The 15,898-nt window shown below is 42.8% G+C and overlaps 1 protein-coding gene across 2 annotated transcripts; it reads left to right on the forward strand.

The window, feature by feature from the left end:
• Positions 1 to 1,379: 1,379 nt before the first annotated feature.
• On the forward strand, positions 1,380 to 14,995 carry LOC110975208 (cleavage and polyadenylation specificity factor subunit 2-like). Of its 2 annotated transcripts, none has more exons than XM_022227472.2 (19): positions 1,380 to 1,642; positions 2,231 to 2,458; positions 2,839 to 2,998; positions 3,764 to 3,869; positions 4,245 to 4,490; positions 4,917 to 5,005; positions 5,407 to 5,505; positions 6,341 to 6,463; positions 7,003 to 7,170; positions 7,806 to 7,894; positions 8,110 to 8,224; positions 9,167 to 9,331; positions 9,571 to 9,607; positions 9,828 to 9,970; positions 10,499 to 10,633; positions 11,027 to 11,198; positions 11,766 to 11,842; positions 12,461 to 12,595; positions 13,542 to 14,995. In XM_022227472.2, the coding sequence occupies exons 2-19, from the start codon at positions 2,310 to 2,312 to the stop codon at positions 13,632 to 13,634; spliced, it is 2,301 nt and encodes a 766-aa protein (XP_022083164.1). In that variant the 5' UTR covers positions 1,380 to 1,642; positions 2,231 to 2,309; the 3' UTR covers positions 13,635 to 14,995. The 2 variants fall into 2 exon arrangements, with proteins under 2 accessions (XP_022083164.1, XP_022083165.1); XM_022227473.2 differs by having other exon boundaries at positions 1,381 to 1,544.
• Positions 14,996 to 15,898: the final 903 nt, after the last annotated feature.

The raw sequence follows: 15,898 nt of genomic DNA on the forward strand, positions 1-15,898 counted from the left end.
ACACAGTCCAGGAAGCTAGAAGAGTGAAATCCTTTTCTGGAATCTAATCCCAGCACAATCCCAGTCAGATGTAGAAGTCTGACGACATCTGGATCATACAATATCCGAATGTGAATACCAAATCTGTAGCACCACCATTTCTTGGTACATGTACTTCCACGTAGAAATTCCTCCTGAATTCTCCTCTGTAAATTAATAAGGAGGCCTTCAGAAGAGTGGAAACCAACTTAATTTCAGAGGGTTACTGCAATATAGTTGTTTTAAATTGTGACTGAAAACTACTAACGAAGGTGAATCAATGACAGTCTGATGAAGGTCGTTCTATGTTTTAAATGATATTGGGGAAAAAAGGTTTTCCGATACTAATAATGAAACATGGGTTCTTTCAATTGAAGTTGGTGTTGCCTCTCCGCGACTCCCGGCCTGAGTTTTAAACGTATCAAATGCAGCCAAGACAGTAGACAGCCAAGAGGCTTGTTCGAGACTCTGTACAACTTTTTCACCATTTTTGACTCATGTAGCTGTTTGTGTGGGCAGGTGTTTAAAAAATATAATTTGTCAGGCACTCGTGTCAAGGGAGATTGGTCCCTCAGTCAGCCGAGTTTGCACTAGACTTTTTTTGTAAAGGATTCATCCCGTTCAACGTTCAGCCAATGCAGCTTACGAGCCCGTCATGTTTTGTGTATAACCCATTCCAGCCCATGTGGAGTTCAGGGTGCAGTCCACTAATTCCAGCAATAATTTCCGCCAGGCTCATTAGCATTAAAAGTGCCCCCCCCCCACAGTATCTTTCGAAAAAGGGGATTGTTTGGCCCCCAAAATGGTGAGATTGTGTAAATCTTTGCCAGGATCGAAACCCTGGTTCTTTGGGCTTCCATCTGAGGGCGGAAGAGATAAAAAATACGGTTGACAAATGTTCCCAAAGGACCGAGAAAGTAGAGGGTTGCCATTTGAAAAATGGCTGCGTGCTGACTTGGGAACTTCGACTTTTGGGGGGTTGGTTTTGTTTTGGGTGAATAATTAAAAATGTAATTGGTTAACCCCCCGAAAATTGAAAAGAAACTGAAAGATTAATGACTGAATAATAATTAAATTTTTGTGTGAGACACCTCAGGGATGTTGGCTTGCATGTTATTGAGCTCTGAAGAATGGTGATTTTACACTGTTTTCAATGGGGCTTGAATTAGTGGACTGTACCCTTCAATGTATGTCCTCGGGCTGGGTACTAGACATCACATGCGCGCCTTGGTTCTTGTTAGACTGTGTCCCGAAGTTTTGGCTGCGGCTGCCCAGAATGCATGCATGTAAGGCAAATTGCAGCAGCCGTCAGTTGCTGGTCTTCGTTGGCGCGTGTGTCCTGTTGCCGGTCGGTCAATGCCAAAAAGACTGGTTCCCATACCGTGGATGGACGCCCGTGTGTTGCTCGTGTTTGTCGCCATTTGTCAGTTCATGGAGGTAGAATTAGAAGCAATTATTGTGAAATAAGAACGCTTTCTCCTCGGTCACCTGTGCTTTTGTTTAATCATTCAACTTTCAAAATGAGTGTAAGTACAGCTGATTGTCCGGTTCCGTAAACGGAAATCGTCTGAGGCTCCTGGCGGCACAAAAACTTACGTTTGTGGAAGCCTGAAACAAGTGAAAGGTACATGGGTGTTCGTTCGGATAAATCCAGTTTGGCCTACCAAAACCAACAATATACCAATATTTACCATGTCCATGCCTACCTCAGACACTAAACAGTTTGTACCAAAACTAGCTGAAACTAACGTTAGGGTACTTTCAATATTACATGTAATGTAGGATATTCCGGATATTGTTTCATTCAATTAATTTCACAAACGCTACCCGTATGCCAACATGGCGAAGGACCAACTTAACAAAGTTAGCCTCCCATTTCGTTGGTGCCTACTGCGTGACTGCAGCTACTCCAAAGCATGGAGGTCCAAGGCACACGGGGTGAGGGTGCTGTGCTAATGTGTCAATATGGTACCATGCAGGCTGTATAATTTAAAACAAAAAAGTAAGACCAATTCTCGGCCATGGTACATACTACATACCATGTACATACCTAACGTTATTTGAGATTTTTTAGTTATTCTCGGCCTTTGTCAGGATAGTTTGCCCATGGAGGGAGGAACACAGACTGGCGGGCCAAAGCTGCAACTGTGATTGAGGTACATTGAAAAATAAAACTTGAAAGTACATGGAGGCTATAACTTTTTCTTTGCAGGCACCGATGTCTGATTTGTAGTTGCTCATCACCGAAGGAATGATTTCAAGTCAAGGCTAAGAGCAGCCACTTCATAAATATGACATCTATCATAAAACTGACCCCATTTTCAGGAGTGGGGGATGAGTCTCCACCCTGTTACATGCTCCAGGTGGACGAGTTCCGTTTCCTGCTGGATTGTGGCTGGGATGAAAGTTTCAACTTGGACTACATTGAGAACTTGAAAAAGTAAGTCCTTCAACTGGAGGGACAGTAATTTTTACAGCAAGTAGTGCAGAGATACACAACCAAGATAACTCCTTGAAACCCAACTAGGTAGCATGAGGAGTTGCTTTGTGACATCAATGTTTGGTTTAAATCTCAATGTTGGAAAGTGGGACTGTTCAAGGAACTTGACCGTAACCTCAGATCCTAAAGAATTTGCCAGAAAGTTTTGAAAGATATTGCAGGACTTTGAAGGTCAAACCAAGCCACACTAAATATGTACCATTGGTTTTTCTAAACGGTGGATGATGCCTCTGCAGAAATGCATATTTAGAGTCGCAAGATATGGAAAATGCTTTGACCCTAAACTCTCCGTGGTATTCACCACGTGTTACATTTTTCAGGCATGTTCATCAGATTGATGCAATGTTGCTGACTTATCCTGACCACCTCCATCTCGGTGCCTTGCCATACATTGTCGGCAAATGCGGTTTGACATGCCCCATCTATGCCACCATTCCAGTCTACAAGATGGGACAGATGTTCATGTACGACTTGTACCAGGTAAAGTACTTAATGAATACATTTAAGTATATGGTGTGGCGTGGTCAGGGTTGGACACACTGCAGTTTGCAGAAGTGCCACCTAAACAGCCTATCCACTCGGGCATACTTTTGAATAGCAGTGACTGTCCCTTGGTTGGTACTCATGCTACGCACTGAGGTTTATGCACTAATGCACTTCTTTGGCATGACGCACTGAGTACATGCGACCGATCTCTCTTCGCTTGTGCAATATACACCTGTAGGTGCTTGGTTAGAAAACCTTCTGGCTTGTTCTCTCTTCTTCGCTGGCAAGGGTGCACCTGAACTTAGGGGGGATAGAGGAATTCAGTAACCAGTTGAGAGCAGAGACAAAGGAAAAGGAACAATTTCCCTTCTCAAAAAAAGTAAAAAAGAGGGGGATATCCCAGATTGGCCAATGTCTTTTACAAACAAAATTGATTGACTAATTCCTGAATAAGTTTATTTCTATGCTAACAGTAGTGGGAGATCTACCCACGCACAGTAACCAACCTGAAATCGAAGCTTAGCGAGATATTTCTTTGGTCCTGATTGTGAATACTTTGTATCTCACTACAAGGAAATGATCATGTCAACTTAACTTTTTATGGGTAGTTTGGAATAGGTAACATCTTGTCAAGCATGGTTTATATTCAAAGTAATCCATTTCCTTTGGCCCAGTCTTGTTCTTGTTAAATTGCACTCTGAACAATATTTCCTATCATTCTGTTTTTATTTTTAACATTTTTTCGTTCTTTCGTTTTAGTCAAGGCATAATTCAGAAGAGTTTGATTTGTTCACACTGGATGATGTGGACTCAGCATTTGACAAGATCATTCAGTTGAAGTATTCCCAAAGCACAAACCTTAAAGGTATGTCGTGTAGACCACTAAGTATTGTGCAGGAGTAGATGAAGAGAGCCAAAGATCTGCATATCTTCACATTGCTTTGGACCCCTCTCCCTTGTACACAATGTCTACATTCTCCCCTTCTCTATGTGTGCATACTCGTGGAAGCATACTCGTGGAAGCATACTTGTGGATGCATACTAGTGGATGCATACTTGTGGATGCATACTAGTGGATGCATACTCGTGGATTCTGGATCAGATAGCAGCTGACATTGTTTAGGATGCAGAGACTGTTATTTTCCCTTCACTGAGTCAAAATTCTTGTTCTGAATCAGATAGCACCACATCTTGTGAATAGCTAACCCATGCACTTTGACTTCTTTGGTTTACAACATAGGTAAAGGTCACGGTCTGACTATAACTCCACTTCCTGCTGGTCACATGATCGGAGGCACGCTGTGGAGGATAGTCAAAGACGGCGAGGAGGAGATCATCTACGCCATCGACTACAACCACAAGAAGGAACGCCATCTGAATGGTTGCGTCTTAGAGTCGCTGAGTCGTCCATCGCTCCTCATCACCGATGCCTTCAATGCCACCTATGTTCAGGCCAGGAGAAGGCTGAGGGATGAACAGCTGATGAGTGAGTCCGCTAGTCCTGTCCTGTTTTCATCCTGTCGTTGTCTGTGTTCTTCTTTGTCTTGTTTTTTCCGGTACTAACCCACCTGTTTTTCCAACCATATTGGCGTATTTTAATGAAACATGCTTGGGGGCTTTAGGAGGCTTTTCCTTGTTTACTAACAAATTTGGCAGCCGTCAAGAAGATCATGAGATCAAGACTTCAGGTTTTTTTTTAGACAGTGGTCATTGATTTGTTTTCCATACGCGGTAGGTTTTGTGTGCACTGTGCTACATACCCAACCGCTGTTTTGAAGTTTTGTAGACAGCATACATCTTAGTCAGAATCACATAGTGTTAAAATAAGTGTAACGCTAACTTGGAAAATGGACATTCAAGAAGAGTGACGTCATCATGAAATGTACGCGTGCTTGTTGTCTCTTTATTCTAGCCATTATTTTGAACACAATGAGAAGAGATGGCAACGTACTCATTGCAGTGGACACAGCTGGCAGAGTTGTTGAACTTTCACTCCTGTTGGTAAGTTGCTCATCGCTGCGTGATACAACTACTGATGCTTTGTTGTGGACTCTTTGTCAGGGCTTGTAATGCTGGCCAAAAACTAGTTGCCCTTTTTGTACCTAGCAGACATTGCTTGCCAGTAAATTACATGGAGGGCAGTGATCATTTTGGCCGTACTTTTTATGATTATTGTGATAAATTCTCCCCCCCCCCAAAAAAAGCGAAAGTGACTGGACTTAAAGCAAAAAGGGTCGCAGTATACAAGATTTAAAGAAATCAAAACTTGCCCATTCTGTTTACTTCCTTCGTTGTTTCTGAAGTTTTCCTGTGATAAATTGGCACAGATGTTGACACTGCAAGTCTCGATGTCTTCACTTCAAAGTGTGCAATCTGGCCCTGTTTTGTTTGTGTTCTTTCAGGATCAGTTGTGGCGGAACACAGAATCTGGGTTGAGCCCATACTCGCTGGCAATAATCAACAACGTCAGCTATAATGTAGTAGAATTCGCAAAGTCACAGGTAAGCCAAGATGATGGCCAAACACCGTAGCTGTCTTGTGAACTTTTTTCTTCAGGTGTTTTAGGAAGAAAGTCACATTATCAAATTTCAGAACCCATTACATGAAAAATAAAGTTCTTAGTCCTAGCATTCTAACAAGTCATTGACTGACATGCAAGTGTTTAAGTGGTTCAGAAGAGTTGCAAATACAGGGAAGAACTGAATCTATGCTTTGAAGTCAGGACAGTAGTTGGAAGCGCACTGAGTTAAAGCACGGCATTTAGCTGAACTGAAGGATGTAGAGTTCTAAAAGTGAGACTCTAATCTGGATGATCAGAGGTTAGACTTTTCAGCTTTTTAGCTGATTTCAAAGGTATAGGAACTTCTCACAGTTCAGCCTCTTAATGCCTTTTTTCAGCTGTTTTCAGCTATTTTTGTCATTGGTCAATCTCACCCCTTGATGACTCACCTGAGAAAAATCCGCAAGCCAATGAAGGAGACGTTACATTTGTTGTCTTCCAGAGAAGCTTGGTATTGTTTGGGGCATGCTGTTTTTAAGTTTAAAGACAACTACCAGACTACTAGTAGCTATTGGCCTGTTGGTCTATGCATCCACACTGGTCACCAAACTATGTTGACTTGCCATGTGTTTTGGATTAATATTCCCCAAAATAATGATAATAATGCCCCAAATCACATTTGCTTTTTTCTGTTTTAGAAACATGCCTAGGATTAACCCTGCTCTGTGTTGCAGAATGTAGATGTTTTTATGATTGTTCTTGAGGTTATAAACTTGTGTCTCTCCCATCATGACATTGCATACTTGATTTGCCACCGGGATTCTGCCTCTTTGTAGGTGGAGTGGATGAGCGACAAGGTGATGCGATCCTTTGAGGACAAACGCAACAATCCCTTCCAGTTCAAGCATCTGAAGCTGTGTCACTCACTGAAAGAACTGGCCAAGGTTCCAGAACCAAAGGTTTGTGTCATCTTTAAAAGGAACATGGGCCATTACCTGCTTCTTTACAGTAACTCAGTTTTTGTTAGCAAAATGTTGAGGTATTAATGAATATCGCAGTATTTTTATCACAGATATCGCGGCATTGAAATATGTAATACTGGCCAAGCCTAATTCAGACCTTTTTTGTCAAAAATCCAGATCGAAGACTTCCACTCATTGGTTATATTGTGTATGTCAAATGAAAACGATGTTGCATTTAGTTCATATTGGCCCACTGTAGTTGTCTCTTTTCAGATTTAATCATAATAATGCAGTGTATTTATATATTGCATTCCAGTACCAGTGGACTCTCAGTCATCCATATCGTCCTTACTGGGCCCAGGACTCTAGTATTTTGTATAAACTCACTGATTTTGGTGTGTAAAATGTAGGTAGCTCTGAGAGAGGGAACAGCAATGCACTTTGGGGGCAGTTTGAGGACTAACAGTTTATGGTGTGGTCTGTGAAACTATTCCTTGGTCAAGCTCAGTCTGACATTCTCCCTGACAATCCACCAGGTTGTACTGGCCAGTGTGCCAGATCTGCAGTGTGGCTACTCCCGGAGTCTCTTCGTGGACTGGTGTGATAACCCTAAGAACAGCATTGTTTTGACCTGCCGCAGCAGTCACGGCACCCTGGCACGATCATTCATCGACAACATCCAACAGAAAGAAATTAAACTCAAGGTAGGTGATTGCAAAGATGACCGCAGCACGTTTTACGCGTTGTAAGCAGTTGTACAAACTGGGAAATTTTTAGGGATCATGCGGTACTCTGCCAGAGTAGTATTATGGCATTCCCTCCACTGGTTAGGTTCACTTTCAGAACACGTCATTTGTATTCCCCGATAACGATTTTCACATGCACCACACAGACAGCAATTTTATATGCTGAGCGAGGGTCACGTGGTTTCAGAAAAAAAGTGGCTCAAAAAGATAAAAAGCTTTCACAGCAGAGTATTTTCTGATTAATGAGAACTTTAGTTTATTTCTTTGCACTTTCTTGAGGAGAGTCAAGTCAGTTACAAACGTTGAAACAAAACAGTCAACATTAGCAAAACACTGTATTCACAAGAAAGTGTTCCTCAGCAAGTGAATTACTAATCATGGTTTTAGAAGTTGACCATTTACTCGCATTGCAACAACTTAGGCAGTGTGCATAAAGCGCCAATCTCTGAAAGGTCAGTGTGGTTATGAGAAGAACCAGAGATGTGTATATTCTGACTCTGAAGATCACCAGTAGAAACAACTCGCCTTTTACATCACGCTCCTTTTTAGCCACTGGTTAAGATTTCGCGGGTCTTTGTGTCTGTCTTTCTCAGCTGAGTAAGCGAGTGAAGCTGGACCCAGAGGAGTTAGAGCAGTACAGACAGAAAGAAAAGGAAAGAAAAGCAGCGGAGAAGATGAGAAAGTAAGCCGGGACCTTGTCATGACGAGCATTGCTTTCAGTTTTAAAAAAAAGATTGCTTTTTAAATCGAAGAAAAGGATATTTTGAGTAATATATTATTAGTTACATAGGTGTGTATAAGGATTGCGTCAGTGAAAAAATTATTGCATGGTCTTTTTAAAGGCTTGGAAATTACAAGTAAGGTTGTAATGGTGGAACTTGGCCTTCTGATCCTCAGGGGTACAGACATGGACTCCAGTGACGAGAGCGAAGAGGAGATGGAGATTGGTGAAGTAGGAGGCCACAAAGGCAGTAAAAAATTCATCCAGCATGATTTGATGCTCAAAGCAGAGGTACTTATCAATTTCTTGAGATGCACAAATATTGTGTGAGTTATATATGTTATCACTGCCTGACAGACTGATATATCGGGTGAAACTTAGGGGTAGGCATTAGCAGATCCATGCCTGGGGGACGGAGGCAAATTAAAATCTTTGAATTTTTGTCAACATCATGAGAGACCAGCAATTTGAGGAGACTTTTTACTTCCTTCCAAAAGCATGTAAAATGCCCCAAAATGTAGCCTTCCCCTCAGAGAGACCATAGAAAGATTTTAGGGCATTAAGAAAGACTTAAGACTGGAATTTTTAATTGTTAATTAGGTTGTTGTTAACATGGAGAAAGCAAGTCTTGTCTCCTTACCCCATCCACCCCGGGACCCCCTTCCACCCCGGGACCCCCCATCCACCCCGGGACCCCTTCCACCCAGGGACCCCCATCCACCCCGGGACCCCCCATCCACCCCGGGACCCCCATCCACCCCGGGACCCCCTTCCACCCCGGGACGCCTTCCACCCAGGGACCCCCCATCCATCCCGGGACCCCCATCCACCCCGGGACCCCCTTCCACCCCGGGACCCCTTCCACCCCGGGACCCCTTCCACCCCGGGACCCCTTCCACCCCGGGACCCCCATCCACCCCGGGACCCCCTTCCACCCAGGGACCCCCCATCCACCCCGGGACCCCCTTCCACCCAGGGACCCCCATCCACCCCGGGACTTTTCAACGCACAGTCACATAATAACAAGCAGTCACCAAAGAAAGAGGGCTTTTGGATGCCCCCCGTGTTTCAGCATACAAGCTCCTATCACAAACTGCAGGCTTGCAGACTTTTCAAATTTTCAAATCTAGAAGGCAGTGTGTTCACGTGTACACTTGTGACTTAATTTCCTGCCGAGTTTTTCGACAGTCCACTTGTATCAAAGACCATATCTCTCACTGCACCGTCTTTCAGAGTGGCAAGAAAGGGACTAGCTTCTTCAAGCACGCCAAGAAGTCCTTCCCCATGTTCCCGTTCCACGAGGAGAGAATAAGATGGGACGAGTACGGTGAACTGATTAAACCCGAAGACTACATGGTCACGGAAATGGCCCAGGCAGAGGAGGAGAAGACCAAAGCTGTGAGTTGCCTTCACGCTCTCTGATTTCAACTGTCACTGTGGTAGTTTGGTCTAGCACAAGTCCAATCAGGGATCAGTTTCCCAAGTCTCGACACTTGATCTGAGACTGGACAATCTGAAGGACTTGTGATGGACCCGACTACAGGGTGGTTTAATGACATTCAGTCTTAGGTGCTTGACGTCTCTCTGATAGTTGTTTTAAAATTATGGAACCATTTCATATTTGTTTTGATTTTTAGGAAGAGGATGGCTTTGATGGTGAAGACGTGGGCGAAGGTGAGGTGTACATTCTTCCTGTTGGTGTTTCTTGGTTTTGTAAAATGCTTCCAAAGTAATTCTAAATATTTATTTTGTCACGTTTCTTACGTCTTACACGTCTTTGAGTTCTTAAAAAGAATGTTTTTATGTTACAAAGGTTTAAAAAAATGAGAATACAAAATCAAATCTTAATTTTTGGGTAGAAATTTATTCATGATAGTAGTTTGCTTGGTTTCAGCTGGTGCCGACATTCCAACCAAGTGTGTCTCTCGCGAGGTCACTCTAGAGGTCAAATGCTCAGTCAACTTCATCGATTTTGAGGGGCGCTCTGACGGCGAGTCTATCAAGAAGCTGATCTCCCAGGTCAAACCAAGACAGCTGGTAAGATGTGAATTAGTGGAACAAAGTCTGTGCCCTGGCACCGCGTTAAACCGGATTGTGGGGATTCCTGTGAGTCCCAATAAAGATTCTCTCCCCATAATAATTACAGCGCTGCTGCGCATGAGGTGTGTAGTTTGAACACCCACAGAACAAGTGTGTGTACCCTGGATGGCGCTGCATTGAGGGGACAATCTCTTGTGTTTAAGAAATTTTGGACTTAAGTACAGGACAAAAATTTGCACCTGTTACAAGTTTTTCAACAAAATGACTATTGTTCAGTACTTACGTAGTCCTATAGATCGTGGCCAGCTGTTGTCCCCCTTACCAAACTTTCTATATTTTGCCCTGTCTGTCCAAGTTGTGACATGTTTACTCTGTGAAAATTTCTCAGTTGACATGCCAGTGTTTGAATCTGAAATGAAATTGTAAATTTTAACAGTTTGTGTAGTTTAAACCACTGACCAAATTATTTCATAAGATTCTAGTGTACAGTCTAAAAACCCATGTCCTTTACTGGAATGCTGACAGATTATAGTACATGGGTCAGAGGAGGCCACGCAACACTTGGCTGAGTACTGCCGGCTACAGTTGGCGGGAACTAAAGTATTTACACCCAGTATCAACGAGACAATGGATGCCACTATGGAAAGCCACATCTATCAAGTAAGATTATTGTTTTTTCCAACATTACTGCTTTCTGAAAATGAAAGGCTAGACAGTGGATGCCACTGTGGAAAGCCACATCTATCAAGTAAGATTATTGTTTTCTCCAACATTACTGCTCTCTGAAAATGAAAGGCTATAAGGTGTGAGAATCTTGGGACAGGGTGTTCGGTCCCAGGAGACCATCCTTTATTAACCGAAACTATTTTGTAGAATAGGGGAATGAGGAGCGGTGTGGGTGGGTTGACTGACTTCAGTGACGCTTGGCATATTTTTAGACATTTTGCTTAGTAGATTTGTTGGAATATTAGCTTGGACAATGTGTGCCTCTTAGAAAACAGTGTTAACAATGGGCCCTGGACATCTTCACATGTGGGGTGTTTGTTTTCGTAGGTGAGATTGAAGGACTCTTTGGTAAGCTCCCTGGAGTTTTCCAAAGCCAAAGATGCGGAGCTGGCATGGATTGACGGCCAGCTGGACCTCCCAACACCACATCTTGGAGTGGTCAAGGAACAGACCGGAACCACCGAGGAAGAAGGGTCAGAGGTCAAGATTAAAGCACCAGGTATGCCAGGTGGCATGCAGAGATTCGTTCAGAAGTTCAACGAAAAAATAGCATGGCTGTCTGTTTATAGCTATTTACCTGCCAAATTCGTACGTAGCCACGCCCCCCAAATGAATAAGAACACCTCAACTGTTTTCGCCACAGCACTTTCTGAAATTATCTTCTGTAGCAAAGTGTTTTTGTGAATCATTCTTATGGATTAATGATGGTCAGGTCCCTGACAGTGTTGTAGTCGAGACCACTTAGGACCTTCACAAGACCACACAAGACCAGCGCAAGACCTGAATTCAAGTCAAAAGCTATTCAAATGAACTGCAACAATAGTATTCCTTTGTCATTGTTCACCCTGCTACTTGTGACTGGTTTTGTGCATGGTCTTGTATGTAGTCTTGTGCATGGTCTTGTATGTAGTCTTGTGCATGGTCTTGTATGTAGTCTTGTGCATGGTCTTGTATGTAGTCTTGTGCGTGGTCTTGTATGTAGTCTTGTGCATGGTTTTGTGATAGCCTCGACTACAACACTGGGACAGACATTTGAGAAATGTATTCATACATTGCTTTTTTCCAGGGTTGGGCATCGGTAAGGACACCTCTGCGGATACTGATGAGATTATACCAATGTTAGGAGCCATTCCGCTTCAGGAGGTATGTCTCAAGTCAGATAGTGGTATTTTTAAACCTTAGAAGAATGATAGTCACACACTTATACATTCTTTTACTTTTTGGGGGTTGAGGCAGCGGTCACCCCTCCAAGGAGAGTATTTCGAGAAATGTCAGAGGATTCTAGAGGATTGAGGGTGCATGCAGTTTTTGCTTGGTGCTGTTGGAGGATTTTGAAGGATCGAGGGTGTATCATAGCCAAAAGGGCCCAGGCGGTTAGGGTTAAAAAATGTGTCCGTCTTTGGTGGACAGTTGTGCACATATCTATCAAAGCATCATGTGTTTACCCAATGGTCCTTATAAGAATCATTTGACCTCTCAGAAATGATCTTTCCATGGACAGTACTTAGGAGAGCAGTTGTATCCCTGACAACAGCAGGGGTGATATTTTTATGTTTTCTTTGAACCGGTAAGCAGCCTGGCCGAAGCATTCTGTACCCTCTGCAAGAGAGATCATCAGTGCTGAGTTTGCAAGACTACAGCAGAGTAATCAATTTGAGAAGCAACAAGCACATGATGGCCTGTCTCCTGCGGTGATTGAGACGTGGCACTTTCTGTTCACTACCTGTCCTCTAACCAGAGCCATTATCTGAACTGATACAGGTCCCAGGCCATTACCAAGTCTTTGTGAATGCCCCCAAGTTCCAAGATCTCAAGCAGGTCATGTCGCGCAACGGCATCCAAGCTGAGTTCAGCGGGGGTGTCCTGGTCTGCAATTCGTTGGTAGCAATCAAACGGGTAAGTGATAGTCTCGTCCTCGGTACTTCATTTAGGTGTCTCTAATGAGGATGGGGAATACTGAAACCGAGGATTTCTCAAAAATTCCTGAGGCTGTGATTGAGTAAGTCTGCAATTCAGGGAAAGTTGGATCAGCGGCAGTTTGTTAACCACTGGCCTATTTTGTCCAGTGCCCGATATATGTATTACATGCATGGGTTACCAGTCAAAATCGACCATTTTTGGGATTTTTCAAAAATGCTTGAGGCTGTGTAAAGCCCGCAGAATTTCAAGGATTGAGAAAACGCAATGAGAAAATGTTCTGCTGTGTAGCTTGGTTAAAAGTCCTCAAAGCATTAATCCATATGTTGGCCTGGTTGGTATTGGAACTAGGCTTAGAGAGTTGAAAGATTAACCCTAACCCTCCTCAATCCTCCAACAGGTGAAGGATTGAGGAGGGTTAGGGTTAAGGAAAGTGCCACTGTATGAACTGGATTTCCTTCTCTTTGGAGAGACAGAGGGGCAGGAAAAATGGAGCTTGTCGATAATGTATGTTTGTATATCACCTTTCCAAATTGAACCAAAAAGATAACAGAAGATGGTTGATTGTAGGTTTGTGGCTAGTTTCATGTTGTTTAACTTGCCTATCCACACATGAAGCAATCCTGATCCCGCACATGTAAATAAAGAGTTGATTTAGCTGGATTTACTGTTCATAAATCTCAGGTCACTATCAAGCAACAGTGTCGTCATAAATCAGTGGCAAGAGTAAAATCACGGTAAACTTTATAAAATTTGTGAAGGTTCTGTGATAGTGCCGTGATACTTGATGAACGTTTCAGGATGACCAGTTTTTAGGTGCTAATTTTTCATTTCGCACTGCTCGTGCATATGAATTGTCCATCTTTGCCAGAACAGGCACTGTCAACATCTGAGGCTGACTTCCTGTAAAATTTGATTGTTACAGAACGATTCTGGCAGGATCACTCTGGAGGGCTGCCTAAGTCCGGATTACTTCAAAGTGCGAGAGCTTCTCTACGAGCAATATGCCATCATCTAAGATGAGGACCTAAGGAAGAAAACGAGTCAGTCTAAATACTAACCAGCCTTGCATTTTGCAACTTGTGGACAAATTCCAAAAGCCCCTAGTAGGACTGTCTATGTGTCTTCTTTGGTCAGCAAGTCCTGTGCCATTTTCCAAACTGCAGCTTCATCTGTAGCAGTGGCTACCCCGACTTCAGAGTCATTTCAAATGTTTTTTCGTGAAAAAGAGCAAAGTAAACACCACCTCAAAAATTGGCTGTAAGTGGCAGGATCTGACGTTACTGAATTGAGCTGAAGTTTCCCAAGCCTTGGAGCCAAAATGGGAGACGAAGAAGAGGTTTCACTCATTGGAGTGAACTTTTACCACTGAGTGCATACATCAAACAGTGTTGCGTTTTGGCAATTCAACTACTTCAGTCGTTGGTCATGCATTTTGATGCAGCCTGGTGATAGTGCGGTATTTTCATGAGCAGCTTTGGCCTGGATTCCATCCATAGTCACAGCATCAGGGACATTTGGTGCCATTAATGTCGAATATGCTACATGCATTCGGACAGTGAGACTTCAGATGTCTAGCCATGTACCAGTTGAGTATATGTATCTTTATTGCTGTAGTTTGTTTTAATGTTAACACACCACCGTGTTAAACATGAAGTCTTATAAATAGTCTGGTTTTTTTTCTTTGGCTGATTCTGGGATATAAAGGCAACCTGGTTTTCCATCACTGGTGATCCAGTATGTGACTTGTGGGGATTTTAAAAATGTTGTTGATTTATGTATGTTATCACTGCCTGACAGACTGATATATCGGGTGAAACTTAGGGGTAGGCATTAGCAGATCCATGCCTGGGGGACGGAGGCAAATTAAAATCTTTGAATTTTTGTCAACATCATGAGAGACCAGCAATTTGAGGAGACTTTTTACTTCCTTCCAAAAGCATGTAAAATGCCCCAAAATGTAGCCTTCCCCTCAGAGAGACCATAGAAAAATTACATGAAGAAATTCCCATATTTCCCTTCTCATCCCAGCTGTGCGTTCCCGAAATAAAACACGTCGATGTCAGACGAAAACAGCAGTTCACACTTGCCTTTTTGAAATACCAAACTGGCTCATTTTCATGTAGAAGGGACATCAAAGATCTTCCGGTTTTTTTTGTTTTTTTTGTTAATGCTAAATTTGTAATTCCTCGAGTTAATTCGAAAATTGTGTTTCTTTAAACTTGTTTAAATTACTTCAAAAGTTTTTTCCACAATTCCTGCACAAAGAGAGTCTTACAAAAACTGACATAAGTGCTTGTTTTTCACATCTGGGATAACAATGGCATTTATAGTTGGTCTGTTTGGTATTAAACACCTGTTCAGTAGGGTTTAACTTTAGTCAAGTCTCAAGTCTTTTCCTTGGGGGGGGGAATTTTCAGTTGATTGGCAGAGACAGTTTGTAGCAAAATCCTCCTATTTCTCTGATTGGCATAAAATATTTCCTCACAGAATCAATTTAAGTTGAAGAGAATGCAATAGGGGTTGGGAACAGGGTCATTCCCTCAGAGAGCCTTTTTTCTTTGACGAATAATTTGAGAAGGGAACATTTTTGGGGGTCTATTTCATTTCCTTTCCTTCAAAAATCACGTAAAAGGCCACCGAATGTAGCCTCACCTTCAAAAGGCCATAAAGGTTACATGAGACAATTTCCACCCTCCCCAATCGAATTCCCCCCCCCCGCAAATGGTTCTTCATTCATCCAGGGGGGGTTAATGTTAAGCCACCTCGCTTGATGACCACGTGGAGATTAAACAGCGAAATTAAATAGGATACATGAATGTATTTACAAAGACTGCAGTAAAAGTACCCATCTGTAGAGGAAAGTTTTCGCGAATGAAATCCCTTTCCTCACATTACTTCTGGTTTCTGAAAGGAGACATTATGGGACGTTAACCCGGAGCTGCGAGAGGGCGCTATCATTTTGGAACGCTCAGAACTCTTTATAGCATAGAGATAGTTGCGACATGAGAGAACCAAAAAATGTGGGATTAGGCATCAGTGCACATGGACAGTTTGCACAATAGCAGCATGCTGTAATGTACACATAATTAATGGCCATTTTGGTTCCAAAGTCTGAAGTTGGCGCGACTCTCTCTTTATACAATCTGGGAACGCTAACATAACTTCGGCATCTTGTGTGTTCAAACATTAGGCCTACGCTATGTAGTATGCAGGATATCAGCTGAACGCTGTTTACTCCGCCCGAGATTATTTCTGGCAGTCAGTGGTGGTGGGTTGATT

Source organism: Acanthaster planci, linkage group LG01 (assembly GCF_054643075.1).
Source record: "Acanthaster planci isolate LZ-2023a linkage group LG01, COTS_SCS, whole genome shotgun sequence".
NCBI lineage: Eukaryota > Metazoa > Echinodermata > Asteroidea > Valvatida > Acanthasteridae > Acanthaster > Acanthaster planci.